The sequence below is a fragment of the Schistocerca cancellata genome, chromosome 6 (assembly GCF_023864275.1).
Source record: "Schistocerca cancellata isolate TAMUIC-IGC-003103 chromosome 6, iqSchCanc2.1, whole genome shotgun sequence".
Classification (NCBI taxonomy): Eukaryota; Metazoa; Arthropoda; class Insecta; order Orthoptera; family Acrididae; genus Schistocerca; species Schistocerca cancellata.
The window spans coordinates 513,871,452-513,887,935 of NC_064631.1; the positions used below are offsets into that span (position 1 = coordinate 513,871,452).

At 43.6% G+C, this 16,484-nt stretch overlaps 1 protein-coding gene across 6 annotated transcripts in view; it reads left to right on the forward strand.

Moving 5' to 3' along the window:
• Positions 1-16,484, forward strand: part of LOC126088514 (membralin) — a 551,852-nt gene that overhangs the window by 188,156 nt on the left and 347,212 nt on the right. For all 6 annotated transcript variants that reach the window (XM_049906664.1, XM_049906661.1, XM_049906663.1 and 3 more), the window contains one exon: positions 13,005-13,062. In XM_049906664.1, coding sequence (XP_049762621.1) covers positions 13,005-13,062 — 58 coding nt within the window. The remainder of the gene's footprint in view (positions 1-13,004; positions 13,063-16,484) is intronic.

The following is a 16,484-nucleotide window of genomic DNA, read 5'->3' on the forward strand; positions in this document are numbered from 1 at the left end:
AACTTGTAGTTTGTTAATGTCAAAAGGCATTGTTCCATTTAAAAAAGTGTATGTTTGCACAAAAATACACTTTCTAAGTATTATCACAATCTGTTGATTGGCTAACAGTATAAATCCCTGACTTCCAATCCATTCTGTGGAAACTGCACATCAGTAGTACTGTCCATATCCACAATATCTACGGTGCAAGTTTTAGGTGATTCACCCTTTGTGTGCGGCTTTTTTATGATGGTTGTCATATTTGGCTTATCAGCTTACGTAGTTTCCTATCTGTCCATTCTTCTTCCTGAAGGTCCCTAGAATTTATCACATGTTTGACATCTTGCATCCATCTTCTAGGTGGTCTTCCACATTTTCTTGTTTTCTTCACGAAGCTGGTGTCCGTTCACAGAATCTATTTGGCCTTCACTTATCATCTATTCATTGGAGCTGGAGGCATGAAGTTAATAGTTTGCCACCTATGGCATCGAGAACAGTGTCTTTTTTCTCCTATAATTTCCCATATTCTGTCACTTCTGAAGTTTCCCATTCTGGAGGTGTGACAACTTCTTTTCCAGAAATCCACCTTGAAGGGTATCAGTTTATTTTTCCCTTGTTTAGTTAACTCCCATATTTCAGTGCTGTGTGTGGTGACAGTCCCTACAATTGGCTTCTACAACAATACTTTTGCTCTCTTTGTCATTTCATCACTCCATAACAAGGACTTAAGCCGGCCAATTATTCTTTTTCATTGCCCAATTTTATTTAATTTTGTGTGTGCTTCTTCCATTTGTTGTAAAAGTGTGCCCTAGTATTTTAAGATACAGACAATACTAAAGTTTCAGAATCCTCAGTTACCTTCACCCATTACCACATACTTTATCTTTTTGTGTTTTTCAGGCAGCAATTTAAGTATTCTCTACGCAATTTCCTGGACTTGTAAGTGCAGTTGTCTTTGTCTACCTCTATCAGGACCTTGTCATTGGCAGATAATAAAGTGCACAGTTTTTTACCAGTTTTGCAAAACTTCTTCTAAGTGTACTTGCCCCCTTCTTGCATTCAACAGTTGTAAATAATGCAGCAAATGAAAGAGCAATTCAGTTTTGCTCGTAAACCCGTGCGCATTCCTGTGTCTTCCGTTAGAAAGCGCTAGTAGCAAATACGGCGACTGAATCTGTTGTCACAGAGCATCGTCCGTTCAGCATTAATTTCCATTGTAATCCTCCAAGTGATAATGCTTAGGTGGAATCGTCAGTTGAAGATACGAGCTGTGCTTGCAAAGGAAAGAATACGGGACGAGCAAGAGTGAAGAATGTGTACGAGTGAGTGCGTTTTCACACGTTCTGATGGCTAGTCGTGAATTAGCAATTCCAGTGACTGTGTGGAGATGTTGAAGAAGACACCTACAACTACGCTTCATTGTCTGCAGTTGTTGCAAGCTCTTACGCCCACAGACAAAGGTTTGCAAACGAAATGTTGCTTCATGACGACAAAGATTTTCAGAATCGTTTCGTCTTCAGTGATGAATTGACATTTCAGCGAAGTGTGAATATGAACACACATGAGCGTTTGGGGGTCAGCAAATGCCGACTAGATGGCACAGTTGCAACGAGACTACCCTAAATTGAATGTTTTTCCTGTGCCATATGCCGGCGGAAAGCTTATGGGCCATTCTTTCTCTCGAAGCAACTGTAACTGACGTTTCTTATGTTGATACGCTAGAAATATGGAAGAAGCTGAACGACAGAACTTTATTTGCCAACAAAATGGTGCACCTCCTATATGGCATAACTGATCTGCCTGATTAGAGAAACCGAGGCAGTTGTTAATTACTCCAGGCACATTGATCAGAGTTTGGGAAGAGCTCGCCTATCAACTCGATGTGTGCTGTGTGACGAATGGTGCTCACACTGAACACTTGTGAGAAAAACTGTTAGGGTTGCTTTTTCATTTGATCTATTACTTATAATTGTTAAGTTGAAAACCAAGATATTCATTTTGAAAAGCCCTGGTATAACAAGTGTCTGGAATTAAATTTTTGGCCATATGACATTCTGTTGTCATAATATAGCACTTTACATCTCACTGTATTGCTGAGCTGACGGGAACTGCAACTACGTTGTGCCAGAGGCATTGTCAAACAGGCTGCCGTCGACGTCATAGCAGAGCTGCGCTGCAGGTGTGTAGCTGGCAGCGGCCGCTCGGGAAGCCGTGGGCGCGGCGCGGCGGTCGGGCAGGGAGTCGTGTTGTGCACAATTGCGTCCCCGGGGAACCCCCGGCTGCGGCCATGCGAGCCTGACGGATTGCCGGCCCCGCGCGTGGCGTGGCGTCGCGTCGCGTCGGCGCCGGCGCCACAGTCAATAGGCGCCTGATGACGTTGGTTCCGACCCCGGCGCCGGCTCCGACTGACGTGTGATTACCGTCCGCAGACTCCTATAATCACAATTTTGATACATTGTGCCGGCGGCGTGAGCGGTACAGTAATTGATACGGCGCCTGTCGCAGTCGGTGTACAGTGTCTGCCTCCCCCCCCCCCCCTTTCCCTTTCCTCCCTCTGCTCCAACCCAGCGCAGCCCGGGTTAATTAGGCCATCAGCTGCGCAGTGCCCGCCCCGCATACGAGCAAGATGAATACGCCGCTGATGCGGAGCCTTCGTGCTCCACCTCTCTCCCCTCCACCCCACCCCCCTACCCGACTCCTCGCTCCCATACTTAGGCCACTCACAGTGCTCCATCGCCCTCCCCTGCTCGCTTTTCCACCCTACCCCTCTCGCTCTTACCCTGTATAACCGCCACACCTCCTCCGACGTGTGCACGTTTACGGCGTCTGTTTATTTTTGGCAACACATAACGTCATAAAGGCAGTCTGGGAGAGTGGGAGCTGGAGCCGTGTAATCTAGCTTGCACCACTCATACCCTATCCACTTGCGCTCTAGATCGGCTCTCCCCCACCCCGCAGCGGACGATAGACGCGTTGATGAATTTGGCAGTAAATGTTTGATTTCACAAGCGTTGCCGCGCAACCCAGCGATTCAGTATGTTGACCGGAGGGATAGGCTTTCGCGCTCGATCGATCCTAAGACTTCAAGAGGTATCTTAGGGTTTTTTTTATTTATTTACTTATTTTTTTAAAGGCAAGGCCTGTCCGTGAAGTTCATGAACATCAATGAAATGTGCAAATCGTTGAACTGCTCGTATCTGTTCCGTTGCACTTGCCACTACACGGTTCGGAAGATTACGTCCCATCATCAGGTGTATTTATGTCAATTAATAGGGCGCGAAAGTATTGTAATGTGCGACTTTTGAGTAACCTGCGTACTGCCAGAGCGAGCTCAAAGTTATGTAGATGTTTTGACTATATAGTGTCAGCGCTCACAGTTTGCGTTTCACTCTCATTTAAATCAAATGCTGCACATTGAACTACCCAAAGCTGCCGTATTAGAAGCTAATACATGAAGCGTATGCCCTTTGTACTAAAATACTTTCTTCTGCTGCCAAAGAACGCTACAAGTTACTTACCACTTGTACATACAGCAATCCTACTCCACCTGATGGTCTCCTCAGGGAAAGTGTAATGTGATAAATGCAACTGGTTACGATAATTTGTACTTTCAGTAGAAATAGGTAGCTTGCGGTTACCAAGAAGTCACTTCTGTGCCAACGGCAGGACCTTAGTTAATTTAAAATTTTCTAGCGTTTGGGATTAAACATTAGCTAGATTTTCATATTCTGTTCTGTAACACAAGAATCGAAATGCAAGTGTTGAATATGGATTTCGGACTAAAAATCAAGTTTCTGAAGCCATACGTATGAAAAGACTATGCAAGAAACGGGGAGTGAATACAGCGACTAACTGAATTCGACACAATAACTGATATTGGAAGTGTAGGAGTAGCAGGCAAAGGATGTAGTTTGTCGTATAATCATATCAGAATGGGGAAGGGTGAAGGAGCAAAGGAGAGGACATTCACGTAGTTTTCCTGGCTGTCCCACGAGGGTACGTTTACTTGTGATTTTCCGCACACTTCTGAATAGACTTATCATGACGACGTCATGGAATAGGTCTTAGACGTGTTCCACCAAGTGAAATCTCTGTCTTCCCACTTACTTTCTCTAAGGTTTCTAGATCATTAACTTCTATGCAAATCTGTAATTTTTCATCCATCTCAATGTAGCAAACATTTTCTCTATAATTCATTATTATGTCATTAAATGCAGTTGTATGGAGTTGTCTTCTGATATCGTCATTTGTGCCAGCCGTGTCGTATTATACCTACAACTCTCCTTACGAATCCCATCTCGGATTTGTAACTTGTTTCTTCTTTTTCTTTATCGTCTTGGTCTCACTGGCGTATTGCAGTGCCTGCTTGATTACTGTTTGGCATAATTTCATAATTGTTTCAGTGCTTACTTTTTTTAAAATTTCTGATGATACGCCACGTACTTGATACCTCCAAAATTTCTGTTTTTACGTCTCAGATTTTGAAAATAGGAGACCTCACAAACTGAAGTTAGTAAAATGCGGGTACGAATTTTGATCGAACTGGTTCCTCGCCATGGAATGTCATTGCGTTTGTTTTCGCTATAGAAACAGTGAGGTCTTAATCTTTTGCAATAACGGAGAATTTCTACGCTACGTCTGGAGCTTTTATTTCATTCTGCGTAGGAGGGTGTGACGATGGTGCCCAGAGGTACTTTAAGCTTTTCAAGTGTCGCCCCCACGGTTGTGAGTATTTGAGGACACTAGGTTAGCGAGTAAAATATCGAAATAAAATTTTATAAAAATAAGAAATAATGGAAAAACTGGAGGCGACAGAGTTAGTCAACAGACACATAAAATTGTTAAGCTTACTCAGTGGTTCTTGGGATCTTCGCCCACTTTGTCTGTTTCGGAAGAATGGTATGGCCTTCGGTATGATTTCAAAGCATATCTAATCAGGTTTTTCGAATAATAATTTGTCATATATTGATACAATGACGGAAAAAAGTCACAACACCAAGGAGGAGCTGCGCTACATAAACGAAAGTGGGTAATCGTGTTTGTACATCTGAAAGCAGTGGTTGGGAAGGGAGTGAGACAGGGTTGTAGCCTCTCCCCGATGTTATTCAATCTCTATATTGAGCAAGCAGTGAAGGAAACAAAAGAAAAATTTGGAGTAGGTATTAAAATCCATGGAGAAGAAATAAAAACTTTGAGGTTCGCCGATGACATTGTAATTCTGTCAGAGACAGCAAAGGACTTGGAAGAGCAGTTGAACGGAATGGATAGTGTCTTGAAAGGAAGATATAAGATGAGCATCAACAAAAGCAAAACAAGGATAATGGAATGTAGTCGAATTAAATCGGGTGATGCTGAGGGAATTAGATTAGGAAATGAGACACTTAAAGTAGTAAAGGAGTTTTGCTATTTGGGGAGCAAAATAACTGATGATGGTCGAAGTAGAGAGGATATAAAATGTATTCTGGCAATGGCAAGGAAAGCATTTCTGAAGAAGAGGAATTTGTTAACATCGAGTATAGGTTTAAGTGTCAGGAAGTCGTTTCTGAAAGTATTTGTGTGGAGTGTAGCCATGTATGGAAGTGAAACATGGACGATAAATAGTTTGGACAAGAAGAGAATAGAAGCTTTCGAAATGTGGTGCTACAGAAGAATGCCGAATATTAGATGAGTAGATCACATAACTAATGAGGAAGTATTGAATAGGATTGGGGAGAAGAGAAGTTTGTGGCACAACTTGACTAGAAGAAGGGATCGGTTGATAGGACATGTTCTGAGGCATCAATGGATCACCAGTTTAGTATTGGAGGGCAGGGTGGAGGGTAAAAATCGTAGAGGGAGACAGAGATGAATACACTAACCAGATTCAGAAGGATGTAGGTTGCAGTAGGTACTGGGAGATGAAGAAGCTTGCACAGGATAGAGTAGCATGGAGAGCTGCATCAAACCAGTCTCAGGACTGAAGACCACAACAACAACATCTGAAAGATGATGTCTGTTCAGAATTAACGCCAGTCGCGTAAGAGTGGCGCTAGTAGCGCCACTATGAGGGTGCAAATCAGGTTTGCTTTAAATACACGCTGTGATGGTCGTGAACGTTAGTTATGTTTTATATTGGGCATGGTGAGTTGACGTTAGTCAAGAATGCCTCTAAAGCGACAAAGACACGATTATCAGCACTCCGCTGAGTTTGAACGAGACATACGAGAAGCTGGATGTTCCTTCTACGATATTACAGAAAGACTTGCCAAGAATGTAACCACTGTACATGGCAGCTGTTGTCGCGAGAATGTACAGTCCGAAGACGACCAGGCTCCCAGCTCCGGATCTACGATATTTCCGAAACGGGACAAGAACTTGATAGTGGCCTCCCGTCCCCCTCTGGCGTTTGAGACAGGAATTCAAAATTAAAAGAAAGATTTTTCAAAAATATGTTCATTTTGTAGATCACATTTTTCTGAATAGTTTTCTATATAAAACATACATGTTCGAGAAAACGTAAGACAAGTTATTTGGTCTTGAGTGTACCCATAGTGCAGTGCCACGCCTCTTCACGCAGCATTCTTCTATCGCATGTCACTGTATTTCGCTCTGTGGAATTCAAACGTGGATATTTTGTAATGGAAACCATCAAACCTATATTCAGGACAGTGGAAATTAAAATGTCCTTCGGGGCCTCCCCTTCTCCCAATCGGCTGGTTTCACACCCTACCCCCCTTTAAAAAAAACTCACAGTAAATAATGGGTGGAATTATTTGTGACCGGGAGAATAAGAACTCTTCAGGAAATTTTCACCTTTTATTGCCTATTAGCCAATAACTCTCCCTTTTGTGTGACATAAAATTAAACATAGGAAACATAAAACCTGTAAAGACAAGAGACAAGCTATGTTAAGTTTTCGTACAACGCTTTTTCCGCGTTATTCCCAGAATAGAAGTTAAGCGGCTGTTAACAAGGGACAGTGCAACTAGTGTAGCGATCGGGCAAAAATTTTCTGTCAAAATTTTATTTTCTTGGATACACCGAGAAGATAATGTAATGTTTCTCACATGTTATTCCTGCTAGTCGTTTATTTCGCTAATGATTATTACAATGCCGATCATTCGCACACTCGATCAACCACATAAACCAACACCGATTGGCATTCACTTGTTCGGGTTGATTCGGCTGCGGGAAATTTGTTTATTTCTAGATGCAACGTGGATTTCCATGGCAGAGACATCACGTACATTATGCACGCTTTCAGATATCATTTTATGATTCGCTCAGAAATCAACTTAGAACGTGTTTAAAAGTGTTCAAAAACCAACAGAGATGCGTATGTAAATAATGAGTAGTCGATAGACCAAAGCTGGGTGCTAGGCGGTTTGTTAAACAAGGTTTTTTTCCTTCAAGAATATGAATTTGCCCCCCCCCCCCCCTGAATTTGCCGCATGGGGTAGATACCTCTGTTTGCCCCCCCCCCCCCCTTTCCCCTCCCCTCCGCCTCCCTAGACCCGGCGGGACGGGCTCCTGACGCCCACGTGGCGCTACCCAGAGGGAAGGTTGGTTGGTTGGTTTGTGGGATTAAAGGGACCAGACTGCTTCGGTCATCGGTCCCCAGAGGGAAGACTGTTGTGTTTGGTGTATGGCTCCGGCACATCATAATGCATCTGCAGCACCACCAGCTGACACCGTAATTAGACAAAGAACTGTTACGAAACGGTTACTTCAGGGACAGCTCGAACCCAGACGCTTTGTAGCGTGTATTCCACTGGCCACAAGTAAGTGGTGTCAAACGAAGGCTTATTGGAGGGCAGGGCGGACGTCTTTTGTGTTTTCTTATGAAAGCTGATTCTGCGTCAATGGCAGTGATGGGCGTGTGTTGGTTAGAATCAGGTTGGTCGAGGGCCTGCAACCAACGTGTTTGCGTGCTGGACCCCTGGACCTACACTTAGCGTTATGGTGTGGGGCGTGATTTCTTTTGACAGCAGGAACACTCTCATGGTTATCCCACGCACCCTGGTTGAAAATACGTACGTCAGTCTGGTGATTCGACCTGTTGTACCGCCACTCATGAACAACATTCCAGGGAGTGCTTTCCAACAGGATAACGCTCGTTCATAAACCGCTGTTGTAACCCAGCATGCTCAACAATGTCTCGACGTGTTGCCTTGGGCTACTCAATGACCAGATGTGCCTCCAGTCGAGCACATATGGGACATCGTCGGACGACAACTCCAGCTTCAGCCACAAAGAACTTTAACTGCCCTTATACTGACAAAGTGCAACAGGCATGGAACTCCATCCCACGAACTCGCACCCGGTGCCTGTACAGCACAATGCATGCACGTTTGTATGCATGCGTTCAGCACTCTGGCGGTTACACCGGTTATTAATGCACCAGGATTTCTCATTTACAACAGCTTATCTCGTGCTTACATTAACCTGTGACCCGGCAGTGCTAATCACTTAAGTATGTTACCTAGGCAAATGTGCTCCATAAATTTTATTACTCTACATTATTTTCTGATGTTGCGATTATTTTCCATCAGTATATTCTTTATGCTTATGAGGTCATTTTTGATTTTTGTGCCAAATTTAATATGGACTCTTGGGTAGCTGTAGTACCTTTTTTTTCTTACTGAATTGAAAGATTATTTATTTGCCTTTCACTTGTATTGATTTCCCCACAGCTACTTTCTTGAAATTTGCATGACAAGCTAGCAGAGTTTTCGCTTCTAATGGTTCTCGGTTGTTAACTTGATACCTCACCCACACAAACGTCTTATAAATTTCGTGTGTCAACTTTGAAATAACACTCTTCCTCTACATTAATATATCAGATGTACAAAGTTGTTGAGGTTTTCGTGTTCACTTCTTGACGTATTGCCTGTTGGCTTCCGTCTCGGGAGCTTCGGCCAGCTTTTGTTTAACAATTTTCCTAACGTTTCGCAGCGCCGAGTGGCTGGCATTGTCAAGGGTCAACCCTCCATTGCCGGTGGCAGGCTGGAGATTATAATGTACCTGTCCAGCCAACGTCTGAGAGCTTTTACCTGACGTAATTAACGCTGTATTTCTCCCCATGCTACCTGCTGTAGTGTCCGCGTGAACAGATATATAGAAAATATTTTATATGTCAAATAACTTTTAGATTGAAATTATTAAATAAATGAATGAAATATCATTTGAACTTCTGACTTTGTGTTTCCGTGTAAAAGAACGATCATTAGCCCTTCATATCGATTCTTACTAAACACGCGCTGAAATAAATTACTACTTTCACTGAAGATGCATGATTCTCTTTATACACGAGGCTGTGTCGACATAAATATTAGACAACGTTAATTTTTTAAATGTCTATCTCCCACAGCATTGTTATATGTGGATTGTCACAGTCATAAGTACATAGGATATAGTTTTTCAACGTAGGAAATTAAAAATAATGTTAAGTGTATTCGTTTCACAACTAACTACCAAATGAATTACAAAATATCTTTTTCACGTTGTTTTTTAATGACATCTTTCTGTTGGTGCTGTAGTGATAAAAATTTTATATAAATGCCTGTCTTCCTGACCTAACAGACAACGAAATACACGTGTAATATTAAGGCAGCCCAATGGCTGAAAGCGTGTCGTTCGCTCGGAAGCCTGCGCCAAAACGAAGGTGAAGACAGAGGACGAAGAATCTGAACATCGAGTAAAAACATACGAGGAACGAATTCCTAGCAGCGACCAGCTAAAAAATGTCTTGCTCTCCTCTACAGTTCAAAGATATTTCTCCGGACGGTAATAAAATCAGTATATCATAAAAATAATGAATGGTACTGTTCTGATATTAAACTGCAACGGTCGTTTGCCGCAACACTAGAATCCAGGATCCATTTACTTCCCAGAACAAGCGGGCGTGGTAGCCCTTCTCGACAGCGAGAACCTGCTTGTTGGTGAAGTTTATGTGGTTCTTCTGACACAGCGAGTGCTCCGCAACGGCCGATTTCTCCAGCTGTCCCAACATGCAGTATCGTTTGTTCGGTAAACTTGGTGTCGATGGATCGTCCTGTAATTTCGAAATAGACTTTTCCACTTATAAATGGTATACGGTATATTCTCGACGTTGCGTTGGGTCCCTTTTGTCCTTTGCTAGTGTGACACCTCCTTTGATCTTCTTAATCGGTTTCTAAATAGTCTTTACGCCGTAGTTGCTAAGCATACAGCCGATTCTGCCCATCACTCTCGGGTTGTATGTTGTTAGACTGTACCCGACATTTGCCGAGTGTTAGATTTCGTGACAGTTCTTATGCACCGGATTGAGTACCCCTTGCTCCTCAGAACGCATTCCAGGTGTTGCATATCGCACCAGAGATATAGCGGCTCACTTATTCGTCTTGCACGAGTTACAAGCATATTAATCATTCCTATTTTCTTGCTCGAGTGATGATTTGAAAGTTTGTGCAAGTATCGGTCTATGTGTGCGGTTGTCAGTAGATGCTATCACTCAGGTTTTCCACCATTCCTGGTAACCAACACAACTAGGAAGGGTAGCTGTTAGTTCTTTTGCACCTCCGCAGTGAATTTTTATGTTGGTGCGGAGGCTGTTCATATGTCGTTAGATAGAACCAAGATGAAACTTCCTGACAGATTAAAACTGTGTGCCTGACCGAGAATCGAACTCGAGACCTTTGCCTTCCGCGGGCAAGTGCTCTACCAACTGAGCTACCCTAGCACAACTCACGTCCGTCCTCACAGCTTTAATTCCGCCAGTACCTCATCTCCTACCTTCCAAACTTCACAGAAGCTCTTCTGCGAACCTCGCAGAACCAGTACTCCTGGAAGAAAGGATACTGCGGAGACATATCCTTACATGGAACAGACACATACACACATGATCTGCAACCGCCTAGAATGAAATTAGAATTATATTAACATCTCCTGCTGCTGATGGGCGTTGATACATATCAACTGGGACAGGTGAAAATGTGTGCCCCAACCGGGACTGGAACTCGGAATCTCCTGCTTACATGGCAAACGCTCTATTCATCTGAGCCACCAAGGGCACAGAGGATAGCGCGACTGCAGGGACTATCTCGCGCACGCCTCCCGCGAGACCCACGTTCTCACCTTGAATGTCCACACACTACATTCGTAGTGTCTCACCCCAACACACTCATTACTCGTGGAAGACATTCTTACCAGGTCCCGTAAGAGTTCGGGGAATGTGTGTGCATCCGCACAGAAGGAGGAGGTCATGGCCGGTATTGCCAGAACTATATACTTATATGGATATGTCTCCGCAATATCCTTTCTTCCAGGAGTGCTAGTTCTGCAAGTTTCGCAGGAGAGATTCTGTGAAGTTTGGAAGGTAGGAGACGAGGTACTGGCGAAATTAAAGCTGCGAGGACGGGGCGTGAGTCGTGCTTGGGTAGCTCAGATGGTAGAGCACTTGCCCGCGAAAGGCAAAGGTCCCGAGTTCGAGTCTTCGTCCGGCACACTGTTCTAATCTGCCAAGAAGTTTCATATCAGTGCACACTCCGCTGCAGAGTGAAAATTTCATTCTGGAAACACCGTGTTTGATTGTGGTAACCATATTGGATTGTCATATTGGGTAATAAATTATGGGGATAAGGTTTCTAAATAAACACACTTATCTGACTCCAAACAACTGTATATCAGCCAGCCATTTATACGTAAGGCAATTGCCCTCCATGGGAAGGGGTAAGGAGGGCTATAAATCATCATCGTCCCTCATGACGCAAGTGTAGATAGGGTGAAAACTGTGTCTGAATTGGCTCAGTCACATTATTGACGATTCTGTAGTTTCATGTTTTTCATATATACAATTCGTTACCAGAGGGAGAAAGCTATAGAGAAAATCCTGCAACAAACTGAGTTATTCATGCTGGACCACAATTCGTTACCAGAGGGAGAAAGCTATAGAGAAAATCCTGCAGCAAACTGAGTTATTCATGCTGTACCTTTGGATTTGTAACCTGGCACTCTACTTTGTCTTGTTATTTTAAGGCCACTATAGTTGCCTTTTTTGTCCATCCTTTAGCTCATCACGAAACCTCTTCTGGTACTGTTTTCCATTATATTAAATACAAATTTTATGTTTGTTTTCTACAAACTGAACTCCAATGAAGGTCTAAATTAGCTTCCCTTCAAGAATTTGAATTGAAAATGTTCTTCCTGAGGTAACAAAAATTTCTGAGACTGACACAGCTAAAAATTTTCTTGCGCTGTCTTCGTACAGTATATGTTGAGCAAACTAGAGAGACTTATTCTCATTAGCCAGATTTCCGTTGTATGCGTAAAACTAATAAAAGTAAAGTTGGACCAGTATGAATGCTAAAAAAAAAGGAAAAAATACTCTGAATGGTATACTTCCCCACAAGTAGTTATGTGAAATGTAATTTGGCGAACATATATGAAGTTATATTGTGGGTAATATCAAATGTAGAGAAAAGTAGCGCTTCTTGTAGCGTAACGTGAATCTTGTCTGGAGCTACAAGTGTTTCTCTGGAGGTTAAACTGTTGTAGAGTAGGAAGCTTGGCAGTAAGTATATCATTTTACATATGTCAGGGCTTACGCGATGGAAGTCATGTGCAAAGGTGGGCATAATAATGAGATGCGATAGTGAGTCTATAAATCTAGTTTTCATTCAAAGAGCTATCATTTTTAGTGATATTACTACTTTTTTACATCTGACGGACAAATATTTTCAAATGCGGGAAGTACGCGCTCATTAACTGTATCAAGAATCTGAATCGGGAGCAGACGATAGGAAGTGGCTCTGAGCACTATGGGACTTAACAGCTATGGCCATCAGTCCCCTAGAACTTAGAACTACTTAAACCTAACTAACCTAAGGACCTCACACAACACCCAGTCATCACGAGACGATAGGAAGTAGCTGTTGAAAAAAAGCCTTTGCAGTTTGTTGGACTGGTAAACGACGGCAATGCTTGTGTGAAACGTTTTCTAATTTGTATTTGTAAACATAGAAATTTGCGTGTTCTGTGTCGAACTAACGCCACTGTTTCGTTTTCAGACTGTGTCCATTTCCATGCTGCTGCGGTACTCCCACCACCAGATATTTGTTTTCATAGGTGAGTACAGAACTACGTTTGATTTTATAATTCAGCAGTAGTTTGTTTGATTATGACATACATATTGTAAAATAAAATAAAACCTTGCTATGTATCTCCGTGCTTTCAAAGAGAAAAATAGTTGGTTAAAGGAAAGCTAAAATCAGTGACGACTCATGTTTTACTGGGGTACATTTTGTTCCCGGGGTGCTTGTACATTTAGGCCCATCTCCGCCCATTATCTTGATCAAAATATCAGTGTATCAGTGTAATGGGCATTCGTAAATTAGTTCATCGCCTTTTTTCAATTACTGCATGATCATCGGTCTACGTTCTCCTCATCTTTCTACAGTTACTGCAACATCTGCATATTGCACTTTAATTCAATACAGGTTATTTAAACTGATCGATGGAACCCTATTTATTTATGAAAATACAACGTACAATCACCAACAAACTTTACATATTCACAAGTACCTTTGCCTTTGATCCAAATAAATACAGTTTCATTAGATGATAGCTTACGTCTATTACGAGTATATAAAGTAAAGGGAGAGGGTGACATATAGGTAGATTTGCCAAAGTCTTTATTAGCATTTTCAGTAACATGATAGGTTCTGTAGGCGATGACATCTCGGTCCACAAAGCTCTCCAGGCCAGATACGTTTGGTACTCCTGATCCACCTCGTACAATGGCGACGGTTAGCCATGTGTAAAAACTTAACATGGTGTCAGGAAAAAGCGCAACGCGATCCGCCATTACTTACTGCATACCGTTTATTAATAGCCTTCATCACAAATACACTATGTGATTAAAAGTATCAGGACACCCCCAAAAACATACGGTTTTCATACTAGGTTCACACTCCGCTGCAGAGTGAAAATTTCATTCTGGAAGCACCGTGTTTGATTGTGGTAACCATATTGGACTGTCATATTGGGTAATAAATTATGGGGATAAGGTTTCTAAATAAACACGCTTATCTGACTCCAAACAACTGGATATCAGCCAGCCATTTATACACTCCTGGAAATGGAAAAAAGAACACATTGACACCGGTGTGTCAGACCCACCATACTTGCTCCGGACACTGCGAGAGGGCTGTACAAGCAATGATCACACGCACGGCACAGCGGACACACCAGGAACCGCGGTGTTGGCCGTCGAATGGCGCTAGCTGCGCAGCATTTGTGCACCGCCGCCGTCAGTGTCAGCCAGTTTGCCGTGGCATACGGAGCTCCATCGCAGTCTTTAACACTGGTAGCATGCCGCGACAGCGTGGACGTGAACCGTATGTGCAGTTGACGGACTTTGAGCGAGGGCGTATAATAGGCATGCGGGAGGCCGGGTGGACGTACCGCCGAATTGCTCAACACGTGGGGCGTGAGGTCTCCACAGTACATCGATGTTGTCGCCAGTGGTCGGCGGAAGGTGCACGTGCCCGTCGACCTGGGACCGGACCGCAGCGACGCACGGATGCACGCCAAGACCATAGGATCCTACGCAGTGCCGTAGGGGACCGCACCGCCACTTCCCAGCAAATTAGGGAAACTGTTGCTCCTGGGGTATCGGCGAGGACCATTCGCAACCGTCTCCATGAAGCTGGGCTACGGTCCCGCACACCGTTAGGCCGTCTTCCGCTCACGCCCCAACATCGTGCAGCCCGCCTCCAGTGGTGTCGCGACAGGCGTGAATGGAGGGACGAATGGAGACGTGTCGTCTTCAGCGATGAGAGTCGCTTCTGCCTTGGTGCCAATGATGGTCGTATGCTTGTTTGGCGCCGTGCAGGTGAGCGCCACAATCAGGACTGCATACGACCGAGGCACACAGGGCCAACACCCGGCATCATGGTGTGGGGAGCGATCTCCTACACTGGCCGTACACCACTGGTGATCGTCGAGGGGACACTGAATAGTGCATGGTACATCCAAACCGTCATTGAACCCATCGTTCTACCATTCCTAGACCGCCAAGGGAACTTGCTGTTCCAACAGGACAATGCACGTCCGCATGTATCCCGTGCCACCCAACGTGCTCTAGAAGGTGTAAGTCAACTACCCTGGCCAGCAAGATCTCCGGATCTGTCCCCCATTGAGCATGTTTGGGACTGGATGAAGCGTCGTCTCACGCGGTCTGCACGTCCAGCACGAACGCTGGTCCAACTGAGGCGCCAGGTGGAAATGGCATGGCAAGCCGTTCCACAGGACTACATCCAGCATCTCTACGATCGTCTCCATGGGAGAATAGCAGCCTGCATTGCTGCGAAAGGTGGATATACACTGTACTAGTGCCGACATTGTGCATGCTCTGTTGCCTGTGTCTATGTGCCTGTGGTTCTGTCAGTGTGATCATGTGATGTATCTGACCCCAGGAATGTGTCAATAAAGTTTCTCCTTCCTGGGACAATGAATTCACGGTGTTCTTATTTCAATTTCCAGGAGTGTACGTAAGGCAATTGCCCTCCATGGGAAGGGGTAAGGAGGGCTATAAATCATCATCGTCCCTCATGACGCAAGTGTAGATAGGGTGAAAACTATGTCTGAATTGGCTCAGTCACATTATTGACGATTCTGTAGTTTCATGTTTTTCATATATACAATTCGTTACCAGAGGGAGAAAGCTATAGAGAAAATCCTGCAACAAACTGAGTTATTCATGCTGGACCACAATTCGTTACCAGAGGGAGAAAGCTATAGAGAAAATCCTGCAACAAACTGAGTTATTCATGCTGGACCTTTGGATTTGTAACCTGGCACTCTACTTTGTCTTGTTATTTTAAGGCCACTATAGTTGCCTTTTTTGTCCATCCTTTAGCTCATCACGAAACCTCTTCTGGTACTGTTTTCCATTATATTAAATACAAATTTTATGTTTGTTTTCTACAAGCTGAACTCCAATGAAGGTCGAAATTAGCTTCCCTTCAAGAATTTGAATTGAAAATGTTCTTCCTGAGGTAACAAATTTCTGAGACTGATACAGCTAAAAATTTTCTTGCGCTGTCTTCGTACAGTATATGTTGAGCAAACTAAAGTGACTTATTCTCATTAGCCAGATTTCCGTTGTATGCGTAAAACTAATAAAAGTAAAGTTGGACCAGTATGAATGCTAAAAAAAAGGAAAAAATACTCTGAATGGTAAACTTCCTCACAAGTAGTTATGTGAAATGTAATTTGGCGAACATATATTTTAGACATCGTGAGAGAGCAGAATGGGGTGCTCCGCGGAACTCACGGACATCGAACGTAGTCAGGTGATGGGTGTCACTTTTGCCATACGTCTGTACGCGAGATTTCAACATTCCTAACCATTGCCAGGTCCACTGTTTCCTATGTGATAGTGAAGTGGAAACGTACAGCACAAAACATACAGGCCGACCTTGTCTGTTGACTGACAGAGAGCGCCGACAGTTGAAGAGGGTCGTAATGTGTAATAGGTAGACATC